A 22,699-nucleotide genomic window follows, 5' to 3' on the forward strand; every position below is an offset into this window, starting at 1 on the left:
CAAGGCATTCCCCTGAAGCCAGGGGCCACCTGTGGCAGCATACTTGGGAAACCACCCAGCTCTTTCCTCATTCCCATGTGTGCCTAGCGAGACACAGAAAGGAAAGGTGACCTAGTCGTGGTGCCCGCTGGTCTGTGTCAGAGGAATGGGATTCAGACTCTTGACTGAATGCTCTCCATCAGCCTGCACCAACCACCTGTTGTACAGGCAGCCATAGTCTTATATGTGGAACTCAGCCATAAGTGAATAACATTCGTATAGCTCTTCAGTCTTTATAGAGCCCTTTCACATCTACTGTCTTAGATGACACAACAATCCAAGTGACCATCTGTCTCATAGGATACAGCCACCCAAATGAACACACAAAAAGGGATTCAGTGGACTCCAGGGACTCAAGGCCAGGCCCCTTGACATTAAAGCTAGTTCTAACCACAGTGTAGCCTTAGGAGTTAGACCATGTTCTGTAATGCTTTGCAAGTGCTCTAAACTGGGTAACAGCTAAAGCAGTACTTCCCAGATGAAGAGCTTCAGCGTTGTCTGAAAAATTCTGGGGTCCTATGCCAGACCTTCTGAACCAGAAACTCTGGGAATGGGGCCCAGCAGTATGCTTTTTAATAAGCCCCCCAGGTGATTCTTTTGCCAGCTAAAGGTTGAGATCCACTGTGCTGAGGAACAAGGTCACAACTGCTACATGATATTCTTTGTTCTTTGCTAGGCAGGTGTGCCTGGCATCCCAGTAGATGCCACATAATGAAAGATATGCAGCATTCTTCACCGTATCCCTCCATGCCCTCATCTCCAGGAGTTTAGAACAGAGTCCTCATGTTCCCAAACCATGGTCTCATGTGGTGCTTCTCCAGAGACCCCAATTATCGCAGTTCAATTTGGACATCATAATTCACCACCAGATGTTTGAAAGCTGAGAGTGGTAAAGCAGATTTGTTTCTAAGGAGGGTTCCACCTAATCTCCTCTTTAAAAAGATCAATAAGGCGGTCAGAATGAGCAAAATAATTGGTTGGATTCCAGGGTTCCAGTGGGAAAAGTCCCTCAAGCACACTCTTTTGGTAAATGCTTTCATCTGATGGAAGTATTAATATTATGCAGAATCTCCTGATGAATTAGTAGAAACAGAGACAAACCTTTAAGACATCCATTTTGCGTGTGGAATTATCAGAACATCTCACCTAAACTTGAGAGATGACTCCCAGCCTTTTCTGGGTTGCATTAAAAATTAATGAAAATGACATAAAAATCAAGAATTCACAATCTAATCTCTTTATTTCCTGATCATCAAAAGAATGTGTTACTGAATGACTTAGCAATTTAAGGCGACTCCTAAGGACTATGTGGATGATGTCCAGTAGAGACAATAAGGCCCTAATCTAAAGATCGGTAATATGTTGATGTCCCCCTATTTCAGGAGTCTGCACTCATCCACACCTGGGGATTATATGCTAGGGTGGTTTCCAGTGTTAAAATGAAGCCCTTTCAGCCCCAAAGTCCTATAACTCTGTCTAAAATTAATTATGCAGCATTTTATTGCATTTTATAGATTTCTCCTTGAACGGTAGGGGGAAAAGAGGCTGAAACAGGACAGTATCACCAGAAGGTAGAACAGAACACCAGCCTTTCCATTGCAGCATCATTTCATTCACTCAGCTGCATAAATATAAATATTCATTCTGTGCATTCTCAAGAGAAGGAGAATTAAAGCAGGAAAAATTCTGTTTGGCTCCTTTGGAAAAGCGGGTTTTGTAAAGCCCTGCCTTGATCTGTCACTAGTTCCTCAAAGTACTAACATATCTTCTCTAATTTCTTCACCCACCAGAGTCCAAAAAGCCAAGATGGCCTTTCTCCAAGAGAGGAGTGGTGAGTATTGAGCAATTGTCATTTTTGCTTTAATTAAGCTTCCAGTAGCTGGGAAATGAAGGAATGTCTGAAAAGCTTCTTCATCGCACTTCATCTTCTTGTGACAGCAGATGGCACGTGAAGTTTATATCATCACATTTGTAGTAGTGGCTGCAGGACTTGCCAAGTGATGCCACTTGGTGCAGTGATACAGTGCTAATTGCCAGTGGTTAATGAGCTCTGCAAGAAAACAAAGCAGTCCTGATATCGTGATGCCTTACAGCTCCAAATTTATAACTTGACACAGCGTAGGAAACAGCTCACTTGATGGAGAAAACTTGCACAAGCGTATGCCCCAGTTTGCAGTCAGTGTCGAGCATATTGGGAACATTGAAAAGTTAATGAGATATTACAGAAACAGATTCTACAGATACAGACTATTTCTGGGAAAGCCAGTTGGATTAATCCTAGTGGATTTTCTTTAATTCCTGGTGCTCTCAATTATTGAAGAGTTATAAATTGAAAATCAGCGGTGCCTGATTCTTTCCTGCCTAGGACGTGAGCTGGCCACAGTGAAACCTTCCCTGCCAACATGCTAAGGACAGAGGGAAGGAGGGTTCCTCACTCCTGGAATGAGGAGGAAGGAGAGGAACTGACTGTGTTCACCCCACAACACCTACACACCACAGCCAGCAGCACCAGGAGGGCCTTATGAGTAGTTACTGCACCTCTTTGTGTTAAAAAAAAAAAAAATCTGCTCGCGTGGCCTCTCCAATCAGTTTGCCATCAGTTGCTGACATCTAACTTGGAGGTTCTATGGATGCATATACCTTGATATTTTTTTTAAGTACCATAGCTAAGTTAAAGGCTCTCTGAGATTTCAATCCCAGCTGCTCCACTTACTGCTCTGTGACCTTGGCCAAATGAATTCATTTCCCTCAGCTGCAAGTCCTTCCCTGTTTAAGAAAGAAAAAAAAAAGCAGAGGGTAATAGTACCAGCCTCATAGGGTGGTTGTGACAAATAAATAATGCATCTCAAGTGTATCCCAGCACTGGGTACATCTGCAAAAAATCAGTATTGGCCATATTTTTGAGAGCATCATTTGTAACCAGGGTTTGGAACACTACTTGTTCTCATAATCAAGTATATGAGTGACTTTCACGTTATTTTTTCAAGGGGAAAAAGTTTGTGTGAGTGTTTCAGTCACTTTGGGCCACTGTAAAATACCACAGGCCAGGTGGCTGAAACTGCTAATATTTATTTCTCACATCTATGGAGGCTGGGAAGTCCCAGATCGGAGTGCCACATGGTTAGGTTCTGGTGAGAGTTCTTTTCCTGGCTTCCAGATGGCCTGCTCCACAGTGTCTTCACATGTGGAGAGAGAGCTCTGGTGTCTCTTCCTCTTCTTATACGGATACTAATGTCACCGTGAGGGCCCTACCCTCATGACCTCATCTAAACCTAATTACCTCCCAACAGTTTCACCTGCAAATACCACTGAGGGGTTTGGGCTTTAAATATATGAATATTAGGGGAACAGAAACATTCAGTCCATAGGGACACAGTCTAAACATCACAAGTTGAAAATCATAAACTATTAGTAAAACTATAATTTGTCACCAGGGCTGTTGCTCACCAGTCATTCTCATTTTGCCCCTCTTTAGGGATGAGATATGACTGTTTTCCTGGCAGGTCTGAGGCAGGGCCTGTGGTGCTGCCTCTCCTGGGATCCTTGCTTATTTAAATGAAAGCAGAGTCAGCTGTCAGTCAGGTCTGGAGTCTCAGCATGCTTGCAGTCATGTCTGACTCTTTGCAATCCCCTGGACTGTAGCCCACCAGACTCCTCTGTCTATAGGATTCTCCAGCAAGGACACTGGAGTGGGTTGCCATTTCCTTCTCTAAGGTGAGAGGAAGGGGCATCTCCCATCAGCTGTCCTGAGGGCTCCTCCAGAGCAGGGAGCTAGATTGTGCTTTCAGAAGAAAAGACTTACCTAAGGAAGGGATATACCTACAAGTTTTTATGATGCATCTGTTTTTTCCCCATAAAGTGATTTGTTCCACATGTATTGGATAGCTGTATGTGCCACATACTGGACTAGGTATATAAGATGCCAAGATGCTCATTCTTAGCTTACAATTGCGAAGGTCAGACTGACCTGTAAATTGGCAAAAAATTAGATAAATGGCTTGCACAGTGTTGGAGGTGGGTAGGCAGAGGTGGAGATACACAGAGACCAATCAGTGAAATGACAAAATGTTTCAGCAAATGTTCTCAGTCAGTAATGGAGGGAAATTCATTTCCTAAAGGCCTACTTTTAAAGGTACACAATATCTGGTCTCCTTAAAATTAGTGTTTACTCCTCCATCTTTCCGGAGAAGGCAATGGCACCCCACTCCAGTACTCTTGCCTGGAAAATCCCATGGACAGAGGAGCCTGGTAGGCTGCAGTCCATGGGGTCGCTGAGGGTCGGACACGACTGAGCGACTTCACTTTCACTTTTCACTTTCATGCGCTGGAGAAGGAAATGGCCACCCACTCCAGTGTTCTTGCCTGGAGAATCCCAGGGACGGGGGAGCCTGGTGGGCTGCTGTCTATGGGGTTGCACAGAGTTGGACACGACTGAAGTGACTTAGTAGCAGCCTCCATCTTTTTAGCCTTTTTTATTGGGCAATTCATATCTATATAAATGATAATCCACATCAACCATATTGTAATGTATTTCCCCAGTCTATCACAGGTATTTCCTTTCATTACCTTTCTTTCTTCTCTCCTTCATTTCTTCCCAACCATCAGTAACAGCATTTGTAATAAAAGTAAGCACATATATAATTTTTACCATGTTATAAGGTAGTGTTTCTGTTTACATATTCCTGTTTAGGTATTTCATAGTTTACATATGTTAGCTCATTAATTCTCACAACAAACCAACAAGGTAGATAACATTATCACCCCCATTTTGCAAATGGGGAAACTGAGGTTCAGAGAGGTTTGAATAGCTTGCCTGAGATCACACAGCTCGTAAGTGACAGTGGGGATGTGTCTGAGCAGCCCCCGGCAGTACGGCTCTGAATCCGTTTTAGCCCCAGTACCAAACTGTTGCTCCGGCTGTGGGGCCCATGACCAGACCTGGGTACCCCTCCCTCCTCCTCCTCCTCACAGCTCTCAAAGACCTCTTCTATCCTCACCAATTCAAGCCAACCACCAGAAAATCCACATATTCACATACAGTCAACCCTCTGTGTCTGTAGGTTCTGTATCCTTGAATTCAACCAACTGCAAATAAAAAATATTTGAAAAAAATACTCCAGAAATTTCCAAAAAGCAAAACTTGAATTTACCATGCAGCAACAACAGTATACATACTATTTGCATTGTGTTAGGTATAAGTTGGAGAAGGCAATGGTACCCCACTCCAGTACTTTTGCCTAGAAAATCCCATGGATGGAGGAGCCTGGTAGGCTGCAGTCCATGGGGTCGCTAGAGTCTGATACGACTGAGCGACTTCACTTTCACTTTTCACTTTCATGCATTGGAGAAGGAAATGGCAACCCACTCCAGCGTTCTTGCCTGGAGAATCCCAGGTACGGGGGAGCCTGGTGGGCTGCCCTCTCTGGGGTTGCACAGAGTCGGACACGACTGAAGCGACTTAGCAGCAGCAGCAGCAGGTATTAGTAGTCTAGTGGGCTTCCCTTGTGGCTCAGTTGATAAAAAATCTGCAATGTGGGAGACCTGGGTTCAGTACCTGGGTTGGGAAGATCCCCTGGAGAAGGGAAAGGCTACCTGCTCCAGTATTCTGGCCTGGAAAATTCCATGGACTGTATAGTCCATGGGGTCAGAAAGAGTCAGACACGACTGAGCAACTTTCACTTTAGAGGTGATTTAAAGTATATGAGAGGATGTGTGTAGACTATATGAAAATACATTTTATATAAGGGACTTTAGCATCTGTGCATTTTGATATCTGAAGAGGTCCTAAAACCATTCCCCCTAGCATACTGAGGGCTGACTATATATCAATTTATTCCAGTTCCATATCACCAGTGTCTGCTACAAACTTTCATTCCACCTACCTCTTAGTTATTTTTTAATTGGAGGAAAATTGCTTTATGATGTTGTGATGGTTTCTGTAGTACAATGCTAATCAGCCATAATTGTGCATATGCCTCCTGCCTCTTGAGCCCCCTTCCCCTCCCCTGACCCCACCCCTCTGGGTCATCACAGACCGTCTGGCTGGGTTACCTGTGTTATGTAGCAGCTTCTCACCAGATGTCTATTTTAAACATGGTAGTGTATATGTGTCTGAGCTGCTTTCCCCATTTGTTCTGCTCTCTCCTTCCCCCACTGTGTCCACAAGTCAATTATCTGTATCTGCATCTACATTCTTGCCTGCCAGTAGGTTCATCAGTACCATTTTTCTAGATTCCATGTATATGTGTTAATATATGATATTTTTTCTCTTTCTGACTTCACTCTGTATAACAGGCTCTAGGTTCATCCAGTTCACTAAAACTGACTCAAATTTGTTTCCTTTTTATGACTGAGTCATATTCTGTTGTGTATATGTACCACATCTTCTTTATCCATTCATCTGTCAGTGGACATCTAGGTTGCTTCTCTGCCCTACCTATTATAAATAGTGCTGCTGTGAACTTTGGGGTACATGTGTCTTTTTCAATTATGGTTTTCTCAGAGTATATGCCCAGTAGTGGGATTGCTGGGTCATATAGTAGTTTTATTCCTAGTTTTTTAAGAAATTTCTATGCTGTTCTCCATACGTCAATATGGAATCTCCCATACTGTTACATATAGTGGCTGTATCAATTTACTTTCCCACCAACAGTGCAAGAGGGTTCCCTCTTCTTGCACATCCTTTCTAGCATTTACTGTTTGTAGATTTTTGGATGATGGGCATTCTGATTGGTGTAAGGTAGTTTTGATTTGCATTTCTCTAGTAATTAGTGATATTCAGTGTCTTCATGTGTTTATTGGCTATCTGTATGTCTTCTTTGGAGAAATGTCTGTTAAGGTCTTCTGCCTGTTTTTGATTGGGCTGGGTTTGCTTTTTTTTTTCCTGATATTGCACTATATGAGCTGCTTGTATATTTTGGAGATTAATCCTTTGTCAGTTATTTCATATACCATTATTTTCTCCCATTCTGAATTCTCTAGTACTCAGTCGTGTCCGAATCTTGGTGACCCCATTGATCGTAGCCTGCCAAGCTCTTCTGTCTGTGGGATTTCCCAGACAAGAATACCGGAGTGGGTTGCCATTTCCTTCTCTCATCTTGAGGGTTGTCTTTTAATCTTGTCTATTGTTTCCCTTGCTGTGCAAAAGCTTTTAAGTTTCATTAGGTTCCATTTGTTTTTGTTTTTATTTCCATTACTCAAGGAGGTAGGTCAAAGGGAATCTTGCTGTGATTTATGTCAAAGAGTGTACTGCCTCTGTTTTCCTCTAAGAGCTTTATAGTTTCTGGCCTTACATTTAAGTCCTTAATCCATTTCCAGTTTATTTTTGTGTAAGGTGTTAGGAAGTGTTCTATTTTCATATTTTTACATATATCTGTCCAGTCTTCCCAGCACCACTTACTGAAGAGGCTGTCTTTCCCCCATTATATATTCTTGCCTCTTTAGTCAAAGATAAGGTGCCCATAGGTGCATGGGTTTATCTCTGGGCTGTCTATCTTGTTCCATTGGTCTATATTTCTGTTTTTGTGCCAGTACCATACTGTCTTGATGACTGTAGCTTCATAGTATTGTCTGAAGCAAGGAAGATTGATTCCTCTAGTTTTATTTTTTCTTTCTCAGGATTGCTTTAGCTATTCAGGGTCTTTGATGTTTCCTTACAGATTGAAATTTATTGTTCTACTTCTGTGAAAAATACCATTGGTAGTTTGAAAATGATTGCATTGAATCTGTACATTGCTTTGGATAGTATAGTCATTTTTGCAATATTGATTCTTCCAATCCAAGAGCATGGTGTATCTCCATCTGTGTCATGTTTAATTTCTTTCATCAGTGTATTATAGTTCTCTGCAATAGAGGTCTTTTGTCTCTTTAGATAGGTTTATTCCTAGATATTTTACTCTTTTTGTTATAATGTTGAATGGGATTGTTTCCTTAATTTCTCTTTCCGATTTTTCGTTAGTGTGTAGAAATGCAAAGGATTTCTGTGTATTAATTTTATATCCTGCAGCTTTACTGTATTCATTCATTAGCTCTAATAATTTTCTCATGGCATCTTTAGGGCTTTCTATGTATAGTATCATGTTATCTGAAAACAGAGTTTTACTTTTTCTTTTCCAGTCTGCATTCCTTTTCTTTCCTTTTCTTTGGTTGCTATGGCTAAGACTTCCAAAACTAGGTTGAATAGTAATGTTTAGAGTGGGCACCCTTGTCTTGTTCCTGTTCTTAGAGTTAATGCTTTCAGTTTTTCACCACTGAGAATAAATGTTTTCTGTGAGTTTGTTGTTTATGGCCTTTATTATGTTGAGGTATGTTCCTTCTGTGCCTACTTTCTGGAGAGTTTTTATCATAAATGGTAAAATTTTGAATTTTTGAATTTTGAATGATAAAATTGTTGAATTTTATCAAAAGCTTTCTCTGTATCTATTGAGATGATCATATGGTTTTTATCTTTCAGTTTGTTAATATGGTGTATCACATTGATTGATTTGCATATGTTGAAGAATCCTTGCATCTCTGCGGTAAATCCCACTTGATCATGATGCGTGATCCTTTTAATGTGTTGTTGGATTCTTTTTGTTAGAATTTTGTTGAGGATTTTTGCATCTGTGTTCACCAGTGATATTGGCGTATAATTTTCTTTTTTTGTGTTATTGTTGTCTGGTTTTGGTATGAGGGTAAAGGTGGCCTCATAGAATGAATTTGGGAGTCTTCCTTACTCTGCAATTTTCTGGAAGAGTTTGGGCAAGATAGGTGTTACCTCTTCTCTAAACTTTGGGTAGAATTCACCTGTGAAGCCATCTGATCCTGGGCTTTTGTTTGTTGGAAAATTTTTGATTACCATTTCTATTTCCATGCTTGCGATTGATCTGTTCATGTTTTCTATTTCTTCCTGGCCTAGTTTTGTCAGATTATACTTTTCTAAGAATTTGTCCATTTCTACTAGGTTGTCCATTTTATTGGCATATAGTTGCTCTTATGATCCTTTGTATCTTTGTATTGTCTATTGTAACTTCTCCTTTTTTATTTCCAGTTTTATTGATTTGAGTCTTCTTTTTTTTTCTTGATGAGTCTGGCTAATAGTTTGTCGATTATTTTTATCTTCTCAAAGAACTCGCTTTTAGTTTTATTGATCTTTGCTGTTGTCTCTTTCTTTTTCACTTATTTCTGCTCTGATCTTTATGATGTCTTTCCTTCTACCTTTGGGAGCTTTGTTCTCTTTCTAGTTGCTTTAGCTATAAGATTAGATTTTTTTTTTTTTTGGCGTTTCTCTTGTTTCTTGAGGTAGGCTTGTATTGCTGTAAACTTCCCACTTAGCACTGCTTTTACTGCATCCCATAGGTTTTGAGTTGTCATGCTTTCCCTTTGTCATTCCTCTTTGATTTCTTCAGTGGCCTCTTGGTTATTCAAAAGCGTATTGTTTACTCTCCATCTGTTTGTGTTTTTTAGTTTTTTTTTTCCCCCCTGTAGTTGATAAACACAGCCTCACAGCATTGTGGTCAGAAAAGATGCTTGAAATGATTCCAGTTTTTTTTTTAAGTTACCAAGGCTTTATTTATGACCCAAGACATGATCTATCCTGGAGAATGTTCCATGTGTACTTGGGGAAAAAAGTGAAATCTCCTGTTTTGGATTGAAATGCCCTGTAGATACCAATTAGGTTCAACTGGTCCAATATATCATTTAAAGTTTGTGTTTCCTTATTAATTTTCTCTCTGGATGATCTGTTCATTGGTGTGAGTGGGGTGTTAAAGTCCCCCACTATTATTGTGTTACTGTCAATTTTCCCTTTAATAGTTGTTAGCATTTGCCTTATGTATTGAGGTGCTCCTATGTTGGGTGCATATATAATTTTTATGTCTTATTCAATTGATCCCTTGATCATTATGTAGTGTCCTTCTTATCTCTTGTAATGGTCTTCGTTTTGAAGTCTATTTTATCTGATATGAGTATTGCTACTCCCTCTTTCTTTCGATTTCTCTTTGCATGGAATACCTTTTTCCAGTCCCTCACTTTCAGTCTGTACATGTCCCTAGGTCTAAAGTGGGTCCCTTGTAGACAGAATATATAGGGGTCTAGTTTTTGTATCCATTCAGCCAGTCTGTATCTTTTGCTTGAAGCATTTAGTCCATTTTCGTTTAAGGTAATTATTGATGTGTATGATCCTGTTACCTTTTACTTTTCTGTTTTGGGTTTGTTTTTATAGGCTTTTTGTTCCTCTTGTGTTTCCTGTCTAGAGAAGCTCCTTTAAGATTTGTTGTAAAGCTAATTTGGTGGTGTTGAATTCTCTTAATTTTTGCTTATCTATAAAGCTTTTGATTTTTCCTTTAAAACTGAATGAGATCCTTGCTGGATACAGTAATCTTGGTTGTAAGTTTTTTCCTTTCATCATCTTCAGTATATCCTGCCATTCCCTTATGACCTGCAGAATTTCTGTTGCAAGATCAGTGATTAGCCTTATGGGGATCCCCTTATATATTATTTTTTGCTTTTACCTTGCTGCTTTTAATATTTTTTGTATTTAACTATCATTAGTTTGATTAATATGTCTTAGCATATTTCTATTTGAGTTCATTCTGTATGGGACTCTCTGGACTTCCTGAACTTGGGTGGCTACTTCCTTTCCCATGTTAGGGAAGTTTTCAACTATAGTCTCCTCAAATATTTTCTCAGACCCTTTGTTTTCCTCTTTTTCTTCTGTTGTTCTTGTTCATTTACTCAGTTTTGTCTTACTCTTTGTGACCCCATCAACTGCAGCAGGCCAGGCTTCCCTGTCTTTCACCATCTCCCAGACCTTGCGTAAACTCATGTCCATTGAGTCAATGATGTCATCCAACCATATCATCCTCTGTCGTCCCCTTCTCCTCCTGCCTTCAATCTTTCCCAGCATCAGGGTCTTTTCTAATGAGTCAGCTCTTCCCATCAGGTGACAAAATATTGGAACTTCAGCTTCATCATCATTCTTTCCATGAACATTCAGGACTGAGTTCCTTTAGAATGGACTGGTGGGATCTCCTTGCAGTCCAAGGGACTCTCAAGAGTCTTCTCCAACACCACAATTCAAAAGCATCAATTCTTCATCACTCAGCCTTCTTTATGGTCCAACTCTCACATCCATACATGACTACTGGAAAAACCATAGCTTTGACCATACCAATCTTTGTTGGAAAAGTAATGTCTCTGGTTTTTAATATGCTGTCTAGGTTTGCCATAGCTTTCCTTCCAAGGAGCAAACATCTTTTAATTTCATGGCTGCAGTCATCATCTGCAGTGATTTTGGAGCCCAAGAAAATAAAGTCTGTCACTGCTTTCATTGTTTCCCCATCTATTTGCCATGAAGTGATGGGACAGGATGCCATGATCTTAGTTTTTTGAATGTTGAGTTTTAAGCCAGCTTTTTCACTCTCCTCTTTCACTTTCATCAAGGGGTTCTTGAGTTCCTCTTCTCTTTTTGCTTATTAGGGTAGTGTCATCTGCATATCTGAGGTTGTTGATATTTCTCCTGGAAATCTTGGTTCCAACTTGAGCTTCATCCAGCCTGGCATTTTGCATGGTATCCTCTGCATAGAAGTTAAATAAGCAGGGTGACAATATACAGCCTTGACATACTCCTTTCCTGATTTGGAACCAATCTGTTGTTCCATGTCCGGTTCTAACTATTGCTTCTTGGCCTGCATACAGATTTCTCAGGAGGCAGGTCAGGTGGTCTGGTATTCCCATCTCTTGAAGAATTTTCCACAGTTTGTTGTGATACACACAGTCAAAGGCTGTGACATAGTTAATAAAGCAGAAGGAGATGTTTTTCTGAAAGTCCTTTTTTCTATGATCCAGTGGATGTTGGAAATTTGATATCTGATTCCTGTGCCTTTTCTAAATCCAGCTTGTATATCTGGAAGTTCTCAGTTCACATACTGTTGAAGCCTAGCTTGAAGAATTTTGACCAGTATCTTACTAGCATGTGAAATAAGCACAATTGTGCAGTAGTTTGAACATTCTTTGACATTGTTCTTCTTTGGAATTGAAATGAACACTGACCTTTTCCAGCCCTATGGCCACTGCTGAGTTTTCTAAATTTGCTGGTGTATTGAGTGTAGCACTTTAATAGCATCATCTTTTAGCATTTGAAATAACTCAGCTGGAATTCTGTTACCTCCACTAACTTTGTTTCTAGTAAAGCTTCCTAAAGCCTACTTCACTTCATTCTCCTAGGATGTCTGGCTCTAAGTGAGTGACCACACCTTCGTGGTTGTCTGGGTCATTAGGACCTTTTTGTATGGTTCTTCTGTGTATTCTTGGCCCTTCTGCTTAATATCTTCTGCTTCTGTTAGTTCCGTCCCATTTCTGTCTTTTATTGTGTCCATCTTTGCATGAAATGTTCCCTTGGTATCTCTAATTTCTTGAGGAGACCTCTAGTCTTTCCCATTCTATTGTTTTTCCCTCTTTCTTTGCATTGTTCCCTTAAGAAGACTTTCTTATTGTTCTTCTCATTGAAGGTCCTTTTAAACATTTCTTATATCTTCTTGATCCATGCCTTCATTCTATTTATCTGTGCCTCCATTTTATTTTCAAGATTTGGGGCCATCTTTACTATCATTACTCTGAATTCTTTTTCAGGTAGACTGCCTGTTTCCTCTTCATTTGTTTGGTCTTGTGGGTTTTTACCATGTTCCTTCATCTGCTGCATGTTTCTCTGTCTTTTTATTTTGTGTAGTTTGCTGTGTTTGGCGTCTCCTTTCTACAGGCTGGAAGGTCATAGTTCCTATTTGTGAAACCTGCCCCCAGTGGGTGGCATTGGACCAGTGCCTTGTGAAGGTTTCCTGATTGAGGGGACTTGTACCTGTGATCTGGTGGATGGAACTGAATCTTGTCTCTGAAGGGCAGTGTTTTGTCCAGCAGTGTGTTTGGGGTGTCTCTGGGCTTGGTGTGGCTTTTGGCAGCCTGTCTGCTAACGGGCAGGGTTATATTCCTGTTTTGCTGAAGGGTTGGCATTGAGGCATCTGGCACTGAAGCTTACTGGCTTTTGGGTGGGACCTGGTCTTAGTGTTGAGATAAAGGCCTTTGGGAGAACTCTTGCCAAATAATGTCTCATGGAGTTGGGGATTCTCTGGTGGTCCAAAGTCCTGGACTCGGGTCTTCCAACTTGGAGATTCAAGCATGACCTCTTACTGTAGCACCAAGACTTCACAGGCCACATAGAAGACAAAACTCCAAGACAGTTGGTGAAAGCAACACTCACCAACCAAGAACACCCAAAGAAACTCACAGACTTGAGAAGAGAGAAAATAGAGAAAAAAGAACAAAAACAGGAGTCAAAAACAAAGAGAACAGTCAAGCCAATAAAGAAATCTATAAATGAGAATGAATACTAAAAACTAGACTACAAAACGACAAAATCAAAAATGGGGGAGAAATGCAGTATAACTAAAGAGTACTGTAAAAATAGGAAAAAAGTAAGTTTATTTTAAAATAAGATGCTTTTTAAAAAGGAAAAAGTAAAAAAGTAAAAAGTAAAGGAATGATAAAGAACAACATTACAATACAAAAGGAGAGAGTGGAGTAAGAAGAATGTCCTCCTGAGCCCTCCATTGCCCTCTCCACACTGCTTACTCCGAAAGTCCTCCAGTAGTGCTCAGAAAGTCTCTGAACCTGCTGTGGATGCTGTGGGGTCAGCTCAGACTCAGATCTGGCCTTACTCTCACCTGTTGCTCCCCAAATCCACAATTGCCCCTAAAGTCCAGAGTCTCAGGCTAATAGAGATTTAATCTGCTGCACCTATGGCCACAGGAGTGAATTCCCCTCCTCTTTTTTATTCACACAGCCTCTGGTGCTCCACTTTGGTTTGGGGCCCACCTCTGTTTGTAGGCCACCCTCAAGTGTCTTCCCCACCTAGACCAGAGGGGGCAGAAGTAGCAGCTCATTAAGACTCACTTTCTCAGTCGGGCTGGGAAGAAGGGCTTTGGAAGCCTCAGATGGGGAGTGCCTACTGCAGCCAAGGCCTATGGGAAGTTTCCACAGTCTGAGGTGGGTCGTGCCCTCTCCCAGAGGAATTGGCCTCAGGTCTTGTGTCTCTCAGTAGAGCTAAGTTGCATAGGCTCCCAGGAAGGTATGGGTTGTAACCTGTGCCGGCTCACAGCCTGATGACAGCTGCTACCTCTAGCGTTGGGACCACAGCAGCAGTATTTTGTCCCCTGCCTCAGGCCTTCTCCTTGTCTTTGGCAGTGGCCAGTTGGCTTGCCTTCCCCACTCTGGGATCATAATCTGCAGCTGCGTCTAGTTCTGCCACTGGTGCTCACTGGTGTTGGTGGTGGCTTTGGCCAGGCATATCTACCTCTTGTTCAGTCACTAAGTTGTCCGACTCTTTGCTACCCCATTAGCTGCATCACACAAGGCTTTCCTGTCCTTCACTGTCTCCCAAAGTTTGCTCAAACTCATGTTCATTGAGTCGGTAATGCCATCTAACCATCTCAACCTCTGTCACCCCCTTCTCTTCTTTCCCTCAATCTTTCCCAGCATCAGGGTCTTTTCCAGTGAGACGGCTTTTCATATCAAGTAGCCAAAGTATTGGAGCTTCAGCATCAGTCCTTCCAATGAATATTCAGGGTTGATTTTCTGTAGGATTGACTGGTTGGATCTCCTTGCTGTCCAAGGGACTCTCAAGGGTCTTCTCCAACACCACAGTTCGAAAGCATCAGTTCTTGGGTGCTCAGCCTTCTTTATGGTCCAGCTCTCACATCCATATATGAGTACTAGAAAAACCATACCTTTGACCGTATGGACTGGTGTCGGCCAAGTGATGTCTCTGCTTCTGAATATGCTGTCTAGATTTGTCATAGCTTTTCTTCCAAGGAGCAACCATATTTTAATTTCATGGTTTCAGTCACCATCTGCAGTAATTTTGGAGCCCAAGCCCTGTGTGTCACTGTTTCCATTGTTTCCTCATCTATTTGCCATGAAGTGATGGGACTGGATGCCATTATTTTAGTTTTTTTGAATGTTGAATTTCAAGCCAGTTTTTCACTCTCCTCTTTCACCCTCATCAAGAGGTTCTTGAGTTCCTCTTCAGTTTCTGCCATTAGAGTGGTATCATCTGCATATCTGAGGTTGTTGATATTTCTCCCAGCAGTCTTCATTCCAGCTTGAGCTTCATCCAGCCTGGCATTTTGTATGATGTACTCTGCTTATAAGCTAAATAACCATGTCCAGTTCTAACTGTTGCTTCCTGTCCTGCATACAAGTTTCTCAGGAGGCAGATTAGATGGTCTGCTATTTCCATCTCTAAGACTTTTCCATGGTTTGTTGTAATCTACACAAGCAAAGGCTGTAGCATAGTCAATGAAGCAGAAGTAGATTTTTTTTTGGAATTCCTTTGCTTTTTCTACCATCCAACAAATGTTGGTAAATTGATCTCTGATTCTTATGCCTTTTCTAAATCCAGGTTGTACTTCTGGAAGGTCTTGGTTCACATATTGTTGAAGTCTAGCCTGAAGGATTTTGAGCATTACCTTACTAACACGTGAAATGAGTGCAATTGTATGGTAGTTTGAACATTCTTTGGCATTGCCCTTCTTTGGGATTGGAATGAAGAGTGACCTTTTCCAGTCCTTTAGCCATTGCTGAGTTTCCCAAATTTGTGGCAGACTGAGCACAGCACTTTAACAGCATCATCTTTTAGGATTTGAAATAGCCCAGTTGAAATTCCATCACTTCCACTGTCTTTGTAGTAATGCTTCCTAAGGCCCATTTGACTTCACACTCAAGGATATCTGGCTGTAGGGAAGTGATTACACCATCATGGTTATCTGGGTCATTAAGACCTTTTTTGTACGGTTCTTCTGTATGTATCTCCCTCAGGGGTTGGGCAACTCACAGCTGTTGCTCATCCCACCTGTATCATTTTTGAAGGTGAGTTCCTGCAATCCGCCAGTGCAAGGAGTCAGAGGCTCCCGGCTGCAACAATCTCTTGCCTCTCTGAGAGGCACAGTCTTTCACCTGGACTGCCTCAGCTGTGTCATACTAGCCTTCTCAGAATATCTTCAGAGCAGTCAACACTGGTGCTCTTCCTGGAAGCCTGAGCACCCAGCCCCCACTCACAGCAGTGGGCATGAGTGTAAGCCACGTCTCAGCTGGGAAGTGCTGTTTGGCAACGAACTCTGTGGTGAATTCTCTCTGTTTTGCCTTCTGACCACCTGTTGCTTTGTTCCTCTCTGAGGTTCCAAAACTCCCCCTTGTCCTCACCCATGAGGGGGTTTCTGAACATGTTGGAACTTTTCCTCCTTCAGTCTCCCTCCCCAGGGTGCTGGTCCCTGTCCCAAAATCCTTTTTTTTTTTTTTTTAAATCTTTATCTTTTGCCCTACCTCGTTCTGAGAAAATTGGCTTGCCTTTTTGGAAGTCAAGGATCTCCTACCAGCATTCAGAATGTATTCTATATGAGTTGATCCACATGCAGATGTATTTTTGATGTATTTGTGGGGAGGAAGTTGATCTCCCTGTCTTATTCCTCCACCATCTTGAAAGTCCCCCCACCTCTTAGTTATTAAATTCAAGCCCTGAGAATTAACCTTGACTTATTTTCTTTATCTTCTATGTTCTCTCAAATACCTTTAATATCTTCTCATTGCCTCTCCACCAGAAGCCAGTGCCACCATAGTGGAAGGAGTACAGCTTCCAGCAATGGGTCTGTAACTCTAAAGAGTTAATGTTTCCTTTGAGAGGACTGTCCCTTCCTTTCTCACTATCATATCCACCAAGCACTTTGGTCAGGAGGTTGGTCAGATCCTTAGAAAGCCACAGTGAGTGTTCTTCAAGGTAGAGGGCTGGCGCCCACGTTCCCCATGTCCAATGCATCTTCCATTGCCTCAGCTTCCTTATTTTCCAACTGACTGCTGATTTTTAATTTCCACAACATGCAGTCACTATGGTTTCAGACATCAACAAAAGGCACATGTCCCAATTGCTGTAGGAGGTCCCCAACCAGCTCCAAGATTTCTCTGCTACTATGAAGTTAATAAGTCTCTAATAAGTTTCTTCTTTTGGTGCCATAACCCTAGCAGAGAATTCAGCCATGGCCCTTTAGCACTTTCTGAAATTATTATAGGATTGTCTTTCCGACACACAGGGAGCTACATCCCCACAATAGCAGATAAACCTTCCTTCTCTGGCTCCTTTACCTAAAGTTGAATGATGTCCACCAGCATCATGCACCCTGAAGCAATACAGCAAGTTAAAATGTTGTTTGTGATAAACATTTGTCTGAAAGGCAGCCAAGTTGACTTTGGAGAGCCTCACATTGTTATTTGATAGCTTCTTCTTGGTTTAGTTGCTAAAATGAACTCTTAAAATGAGTAATTCATGATGTTGCAAGAGCAGAAAAATTAAAAAGTCACAACAGAGTAAGTTTCAAAAGGATATATGAATGTGATACCATTAAAAATTAATTGTAAATACAATAAGAAAAATGTTTTCTTTTTTTTTTTTTAATTTTATTTTTTTAAAAAAAATCACATGCTCCCCATCCTGAACCCTCCTCCCTCCCAACCTCCCCATACCATCCCCCTGGGCCTTCCCAGCGCACCAGCCCCAAGCATCCAGCATCGTGCACTGAACCTGGACTGGCATCTCGTTTCATACATGACATTTCACATGTTTCAATGACATTCTCCCAAATCTTCCCACCCTCTCCCACAGAGTCCATAAGACTGTTCTATACATCAGTGTCTCTTTTGCTGTCTCGTACACAGGGTTATCGTTACCATCTTTCTAAATTCCATATACATGCGTTAGTATACTGTATTTATGTTTTTCCTTCTGGCTTACTTCACTCTGTATAATAGTCTCCAGTTTCATCCACCTCATTAGAACTGATTCAAATGTATTCTTTTTAATGGCTGAGTAATACTCCATTGTGTATATGTACCACAGCTTTCTTATCCATTCATCTGCTGATGGACATCTAGGTTGCTTCCATGTCCTGGCTATTATAAACAGTGCTGCGATGAACAGTGCTGCGATGAAATGATCAAAGGATCAATCCAAGAAGAAGATATAACAATTATAAATATATATGCACCCAACACGGGAGCACCGCAGTATGTAAGACAAATGCTAACAAGTATGAAAGGAGAAATTAACAATAACACAATAATAGTGGGAGACTTTAATACCCCACTCACACCTATGGATAGATCAACTAAACAGAAAATTAATAAGGAAACACAAACTTTAAACGATACAATAGACCAGTTAGACCTAATTGATATCTATAGGACATTTCATCCCAAAACAATGAATTTCACCTTTTTCTCAAGCGCACATGGAACCTTCTCCAGGATAGATCACATCCTGGGCCATAAAGCTAGCCTTGGTAAATTCAAAAAAATAGAAATCATTCCAAGCATCTTTTCTGACCACAATGCAGTAAGATTAGATCTCAATTACAGGAGAAAAACTATTAAAAATTCCAACATATGGAGGCTGAACAACACGCTGCTGAATAACCAACAAATCACAGAAGAAATCAAAAAAGAAATCAAAATTTGCATAGAAACGAATGAAAATGAAAACACAACAACCCAAAACCTGTGGGACACAGTAAAAGCAGTCCTAAGGGGAAAGTTCATAGCAATACAGGCACACCTCAAGAAACAAGAAAAAAGTCAAATAAATAACCTAACTCTACACCTCAAACAACTAGAAAAGGAAGAAATGAAGAACCCCAGGGTTAGTAGAAGGAAAGAAATCTTAAAAATTAGAGCAGAAATAAATGCAAAAGAAACAAAAGAGACCATAGCAAAAATCAACAAAGCCAAAAGCTGGTTCTTTGAAAGGATAAATAAAATTGACAAACCATTAGCCAGACTCATCAAGAAACAAAGGGAGAAAAATCAAATCAATAAAATTAGAAATGACAGTGGAGAGATCACAACAGACAACATAGAAATACAAAGGATCATAAGAGACTATTATCAACAATTATATGCCAATAAAATGGACAACGAGGAAGAAATGGACAAATTCTTAGAAAAGTACAACTTTCCAAAACTCGACCAGGAAGAAATAGAAAACCTTAACAGACCCATCACAAGCATGGAAATTGAAACTGTAATCAAAAATCTTCCAGCAAACAAAAGCCCAGGTCCAGACGGCTTCACAGCTGAATTCTACCAAAAATTTAGAGAAGAGCTAACACCTATCCTGCTCAAACTCTTCCAGAAAATTGCAGAGGAAGGTAAACTTCCAAACTCATTCTATGAGGCCACCATCACCCTAATACCAAAACCTGACAAAGATGCCACAAAAAAAGAAAACTATAGGCCAATATCACTGATGAACATAGATGCAAAAATCCTAAACAAAATTCTAGCAATCAGAATCCAACAACACATTAAAAAGATCATACACCATGACCAAGTGGGCTTTATCCCAGGGATGCAAGGATTCTTCAATATCCGCAAATCAATCAATGTAATACACCACATTAACAAATTGAAAAACAAAAACCATATGATTATCTCAATAGATGCAGAGAAAGCCTTTGACAAAATTCAACACCCATTTATGATAAAAACTCTCCAGAAAGCAGGAATAGAAGGAACATACCTCAACATAATAAAAGCTATATATGACAAACCCACAGCAAACATTATCCTCAATGGTGAAAAATTGAAAGCATTTCCTCTAAAGTCAGGAACAAGACAAGGGTGCCCACTTTCACCATTACTATTCAACATAGTTTTGGAAGTTTTGGCTACAGCAATCAGAGCAGAAAAAGAAATAAAAGGAATCCAAATTGGAAAAGAAGAAGTAAAACTCTCACTATTTGCAGATGACATGATCCTCTACATAGAAAAATGTTTTCAATAATTACCTGGGGGTGGGGGGAGTCAGTGGAGATTACAGGTAACTTTGCTTTTCTTTGTGGTTTTGTTCCTCAGTTTTCTACAGCAACCGTATATTACCTTTGAACCTGATTCTTTTAACTAATATTATTTAAAATAAAAATTATAACAAAAATAAGTAGGTGTTCCAATCTAAGGAAACTAGAGTTTCTAGCATATCGTGGTATTCTCCAGCTGAGAATTACTGTATTGGGAAGTTGCTTTAATACTCTGGACTTTATTTAGTCATCTGCTAAATGAGGGGTTGAACTAAGATCTCCAAGGCCCCTTCTGATGGTAAAGTCCATCAGAAAAGTTAGACTGTGAAGGACTAACTTTTGCAGGGTGCACACTAGACAGAAATCCATCTAATTGCTATATGGCTGTTCTGCTTTTGTGGCTCTGGTTTTTTTTTTTTTTTTTTTTTTTTTTTAGTAAAAATGAGAGGTTTGGATCAGCCATGTTCACCAGCCTTTCTCCTTCATGTCTGACATTCTGAACTCCTGTGGATCAGACTCTGGCTCAGAAACGGCTTTTCACCTGTTAGTGGTTCATAGACAAAATGCGCAGCCTGATCTCCTACATGTGGGACCGTGAAACAAAGATGCTGAAGCTACCAGAGACGTATCACTAAAAGAATTCAAGTTTGAAAATCCTGTTCTTTACAATCTCTTAGCAGGGCAAAGACAAGAACAAGCATATATCTGATCTGGAAGACTGCCTGTCCTCTTTGAAGATTACAGACTTCAGGGACTATGAGTTCCACACCCTGAAGGTATCTCCTGATTTGCTTTCTGTGTGGCTTCTTTTTTTGTTTTCGTCAGTATTATAAGATGTCAGATTATTGCATTGTTCATAAGAATAGCAAAGTGCCTGAGAGAAGCCCAGACTGGGGTAGAAGGAGGTCTGCTCTCTGTAAAGCACATTGAAACCTCGGGAAAGTCATTTTATCTTAAATAAAGTAATGGACATGAGAGTACTTTGTAGACCAAGAAGTCCTATACAAATGTTACAGCTCTTCTCACTAGGCCTTCATTTCCTCATTTGACAAATAAGCTGGTTTTTATAAGACAATTCCTGATGGTCTCTTTAAACTCTCATTTCATGATTCTTCAGTAGTTAATTTCAGCAAATGTTACTAGTGGAACCTGGATCAGATTTCCCAGTTCTGGGTTTGGGATTCTTTTTAAACTGTAAATAACATGTCCATCCCATGCATGGGAGGAATTGATATCCCAAAGTCGTGCAGAGAGAACTGTGGTTTGGGTAACTCTACCCCGAGGGATGGGCTTCCTGGTGACGCAGACAGTAAATCTGCCTGCAATGCAGGAGACCCGGGTTCAATCCCTGGGTCAGGAAGATCAATCCCTGAGTTGAAAAGATTCCCTGAAGAAGGGAATGTGTGCTTACTCCAGTTGGAGAATTCCATGGTCATAGGAACCTGGTAGATTGCAGTCCATGGGATCCCAAAAGGTCAGACAGGACTGAGCAACTAACACTTCACTTTTTCACTTTCATCCAGAGGGGTGCCTGGGGCTTGCAATGGGAAATCATGATTTGGGAGATTGCTTGTTTCTGTTGCACTACACATCCAAGAAAGGACAACAGGTCAACCCATCAAGGTGGAAACGTTTTGTTCTCCCTTTTTCTCCCACATACAGGATAAGACCTGGAATGAAGTCGTGGAAATGCATCAGAAACTTCCTACTAATCAATTAGACTTGAGAAAGCAACAAGAGGCCGTGTGGGAGCTCTTCACGAGTGAATGCACTTATTTTTTGGACCATTTATTAGTTCTTAAGATGGTAATGCTGGCTTTAATTTTTGTTAGATGGAAAACATTGGTTCTTTGGGGACTTGTTTCTTTTTTCCATGCTGAAGAAAGGTGGGAGGCTCCCCTCTTTCAGGGGATCCTAAGGAAATTTTATTTATCTTTGATTATCTGCAACTTGGTTTCTCTCCATTCTTTTCTTAAACATAGACTCTGAGGATTGGGTGAGACCTTCTCAGTAAACTGGTCCAGCTGTCCGTGTGATGTCTGACTCTCTTCTGCCTGATGCGCACCCTGTGTTTGCACACTATTCTGGGTCAGGGAGCTCACAGCCACCCTCAAGGCAGCCATTCCCTCTCTGGTCAGCTTGCTCTTTGGGCTCTTTTACTCCCTTATGTTCAGTGCCAGACGCTTTGTCTGCCATGGAGCCACAGTCAGAGATTTCCAGGACAACCATCCATGTGTAACACAAGGGGCTTGGATTATACAGTGTGTTCATGATGTCTATCATGAAAACAGTGCCCCTGAAGTTGTACAGTGCACTGGTCCTGGTCTGGGGAGGCTCTGAGCAGAGAACTCCTTGTAGAAGAAGCACAGGGCAAGGGATAGAAAGGGAGGAAATGCCTTCTAAGACCACAGGGGAGGATGGACCACATTGCTCCCAAGGTTGCCTCTGCCCATAAGCACTTTCAAGTCCTGGCATCTCTCATACCCAGGGAAAGGCACTGTGTTGGGAGACATGAGTTCAAGTCCTGGTCTGCCTCTGACTTGCCTTGTGAACTTAAAGTCTAGTCTTCCATTTCATAAAACAGAAGATTCTTTCTGTCAAGGTCCAGATAGTAAATATTTTGGGCTTTGCCAACCATGTGGTCTTTATTGCAACTACTCAGCTCTTGCGTTGCAGTACAAAAGAAGCTATAAATAATTTGTAAAGAAATGTATGTGGCTGTGTTAAAATAATATCTTATTTACAAAAATGGGCAGCAGACCTGATTTATCCCACAGCATGTCTTTTGTTAT

The 22,699-nt window shown here is 40.9% G+C and overlaps 1 protein-coding gene across 3 annotated transcripts in view; it reads left to right on the forward strand.

The window, feature by feature from the left end:
* PLEKHG7 (pleckstrin homology and RhoGEF domain containing G7) overlaps positions 1 to 22,699 on the forward strand; it is an 84,590-nt gene that overhangs the window by 19,704 nt on the left and 42,187 nt on the right. For 2 of the 3 annotated variants that reach the window (XM_086399028.1, XM_086399030.1), the window contains exons 4-6: positions 1,830 to 1,870; positions 20,585 to 20,683; positions 21,570 to 21,713. In XM_086399028.1, the coding sequence (XP_086255154.1) occupies positions 1,830 to 1,870; positions 20,585 to 20,683; positions 21,570 to 21,713 (284 nt within the window). The remainder of the gene's footprint in view (positions 1 to 1,829; positions 1,871 to 20,584; positions 20,684 to 21,569; positions 21,714 to 22,699) is intronic. The other variant, XM_086399029.1, reaches the window with a different exon arrangement.

This window comes from Bos grunniens, chromosome 5 (genome assembly GCF_055505025.1).
Source record: "Bos grunniens cultivar Pamir isolate PY7600 chromosome 5, Bosgru_T2T1.0, whole genome shotgun sequence".
Classification (NCBI taxonomy): Eukaryota; Metazoa; Chordata; class Mammalia; order Artiodactyla; family Bovidae; genus Bos; species Bos grunniens.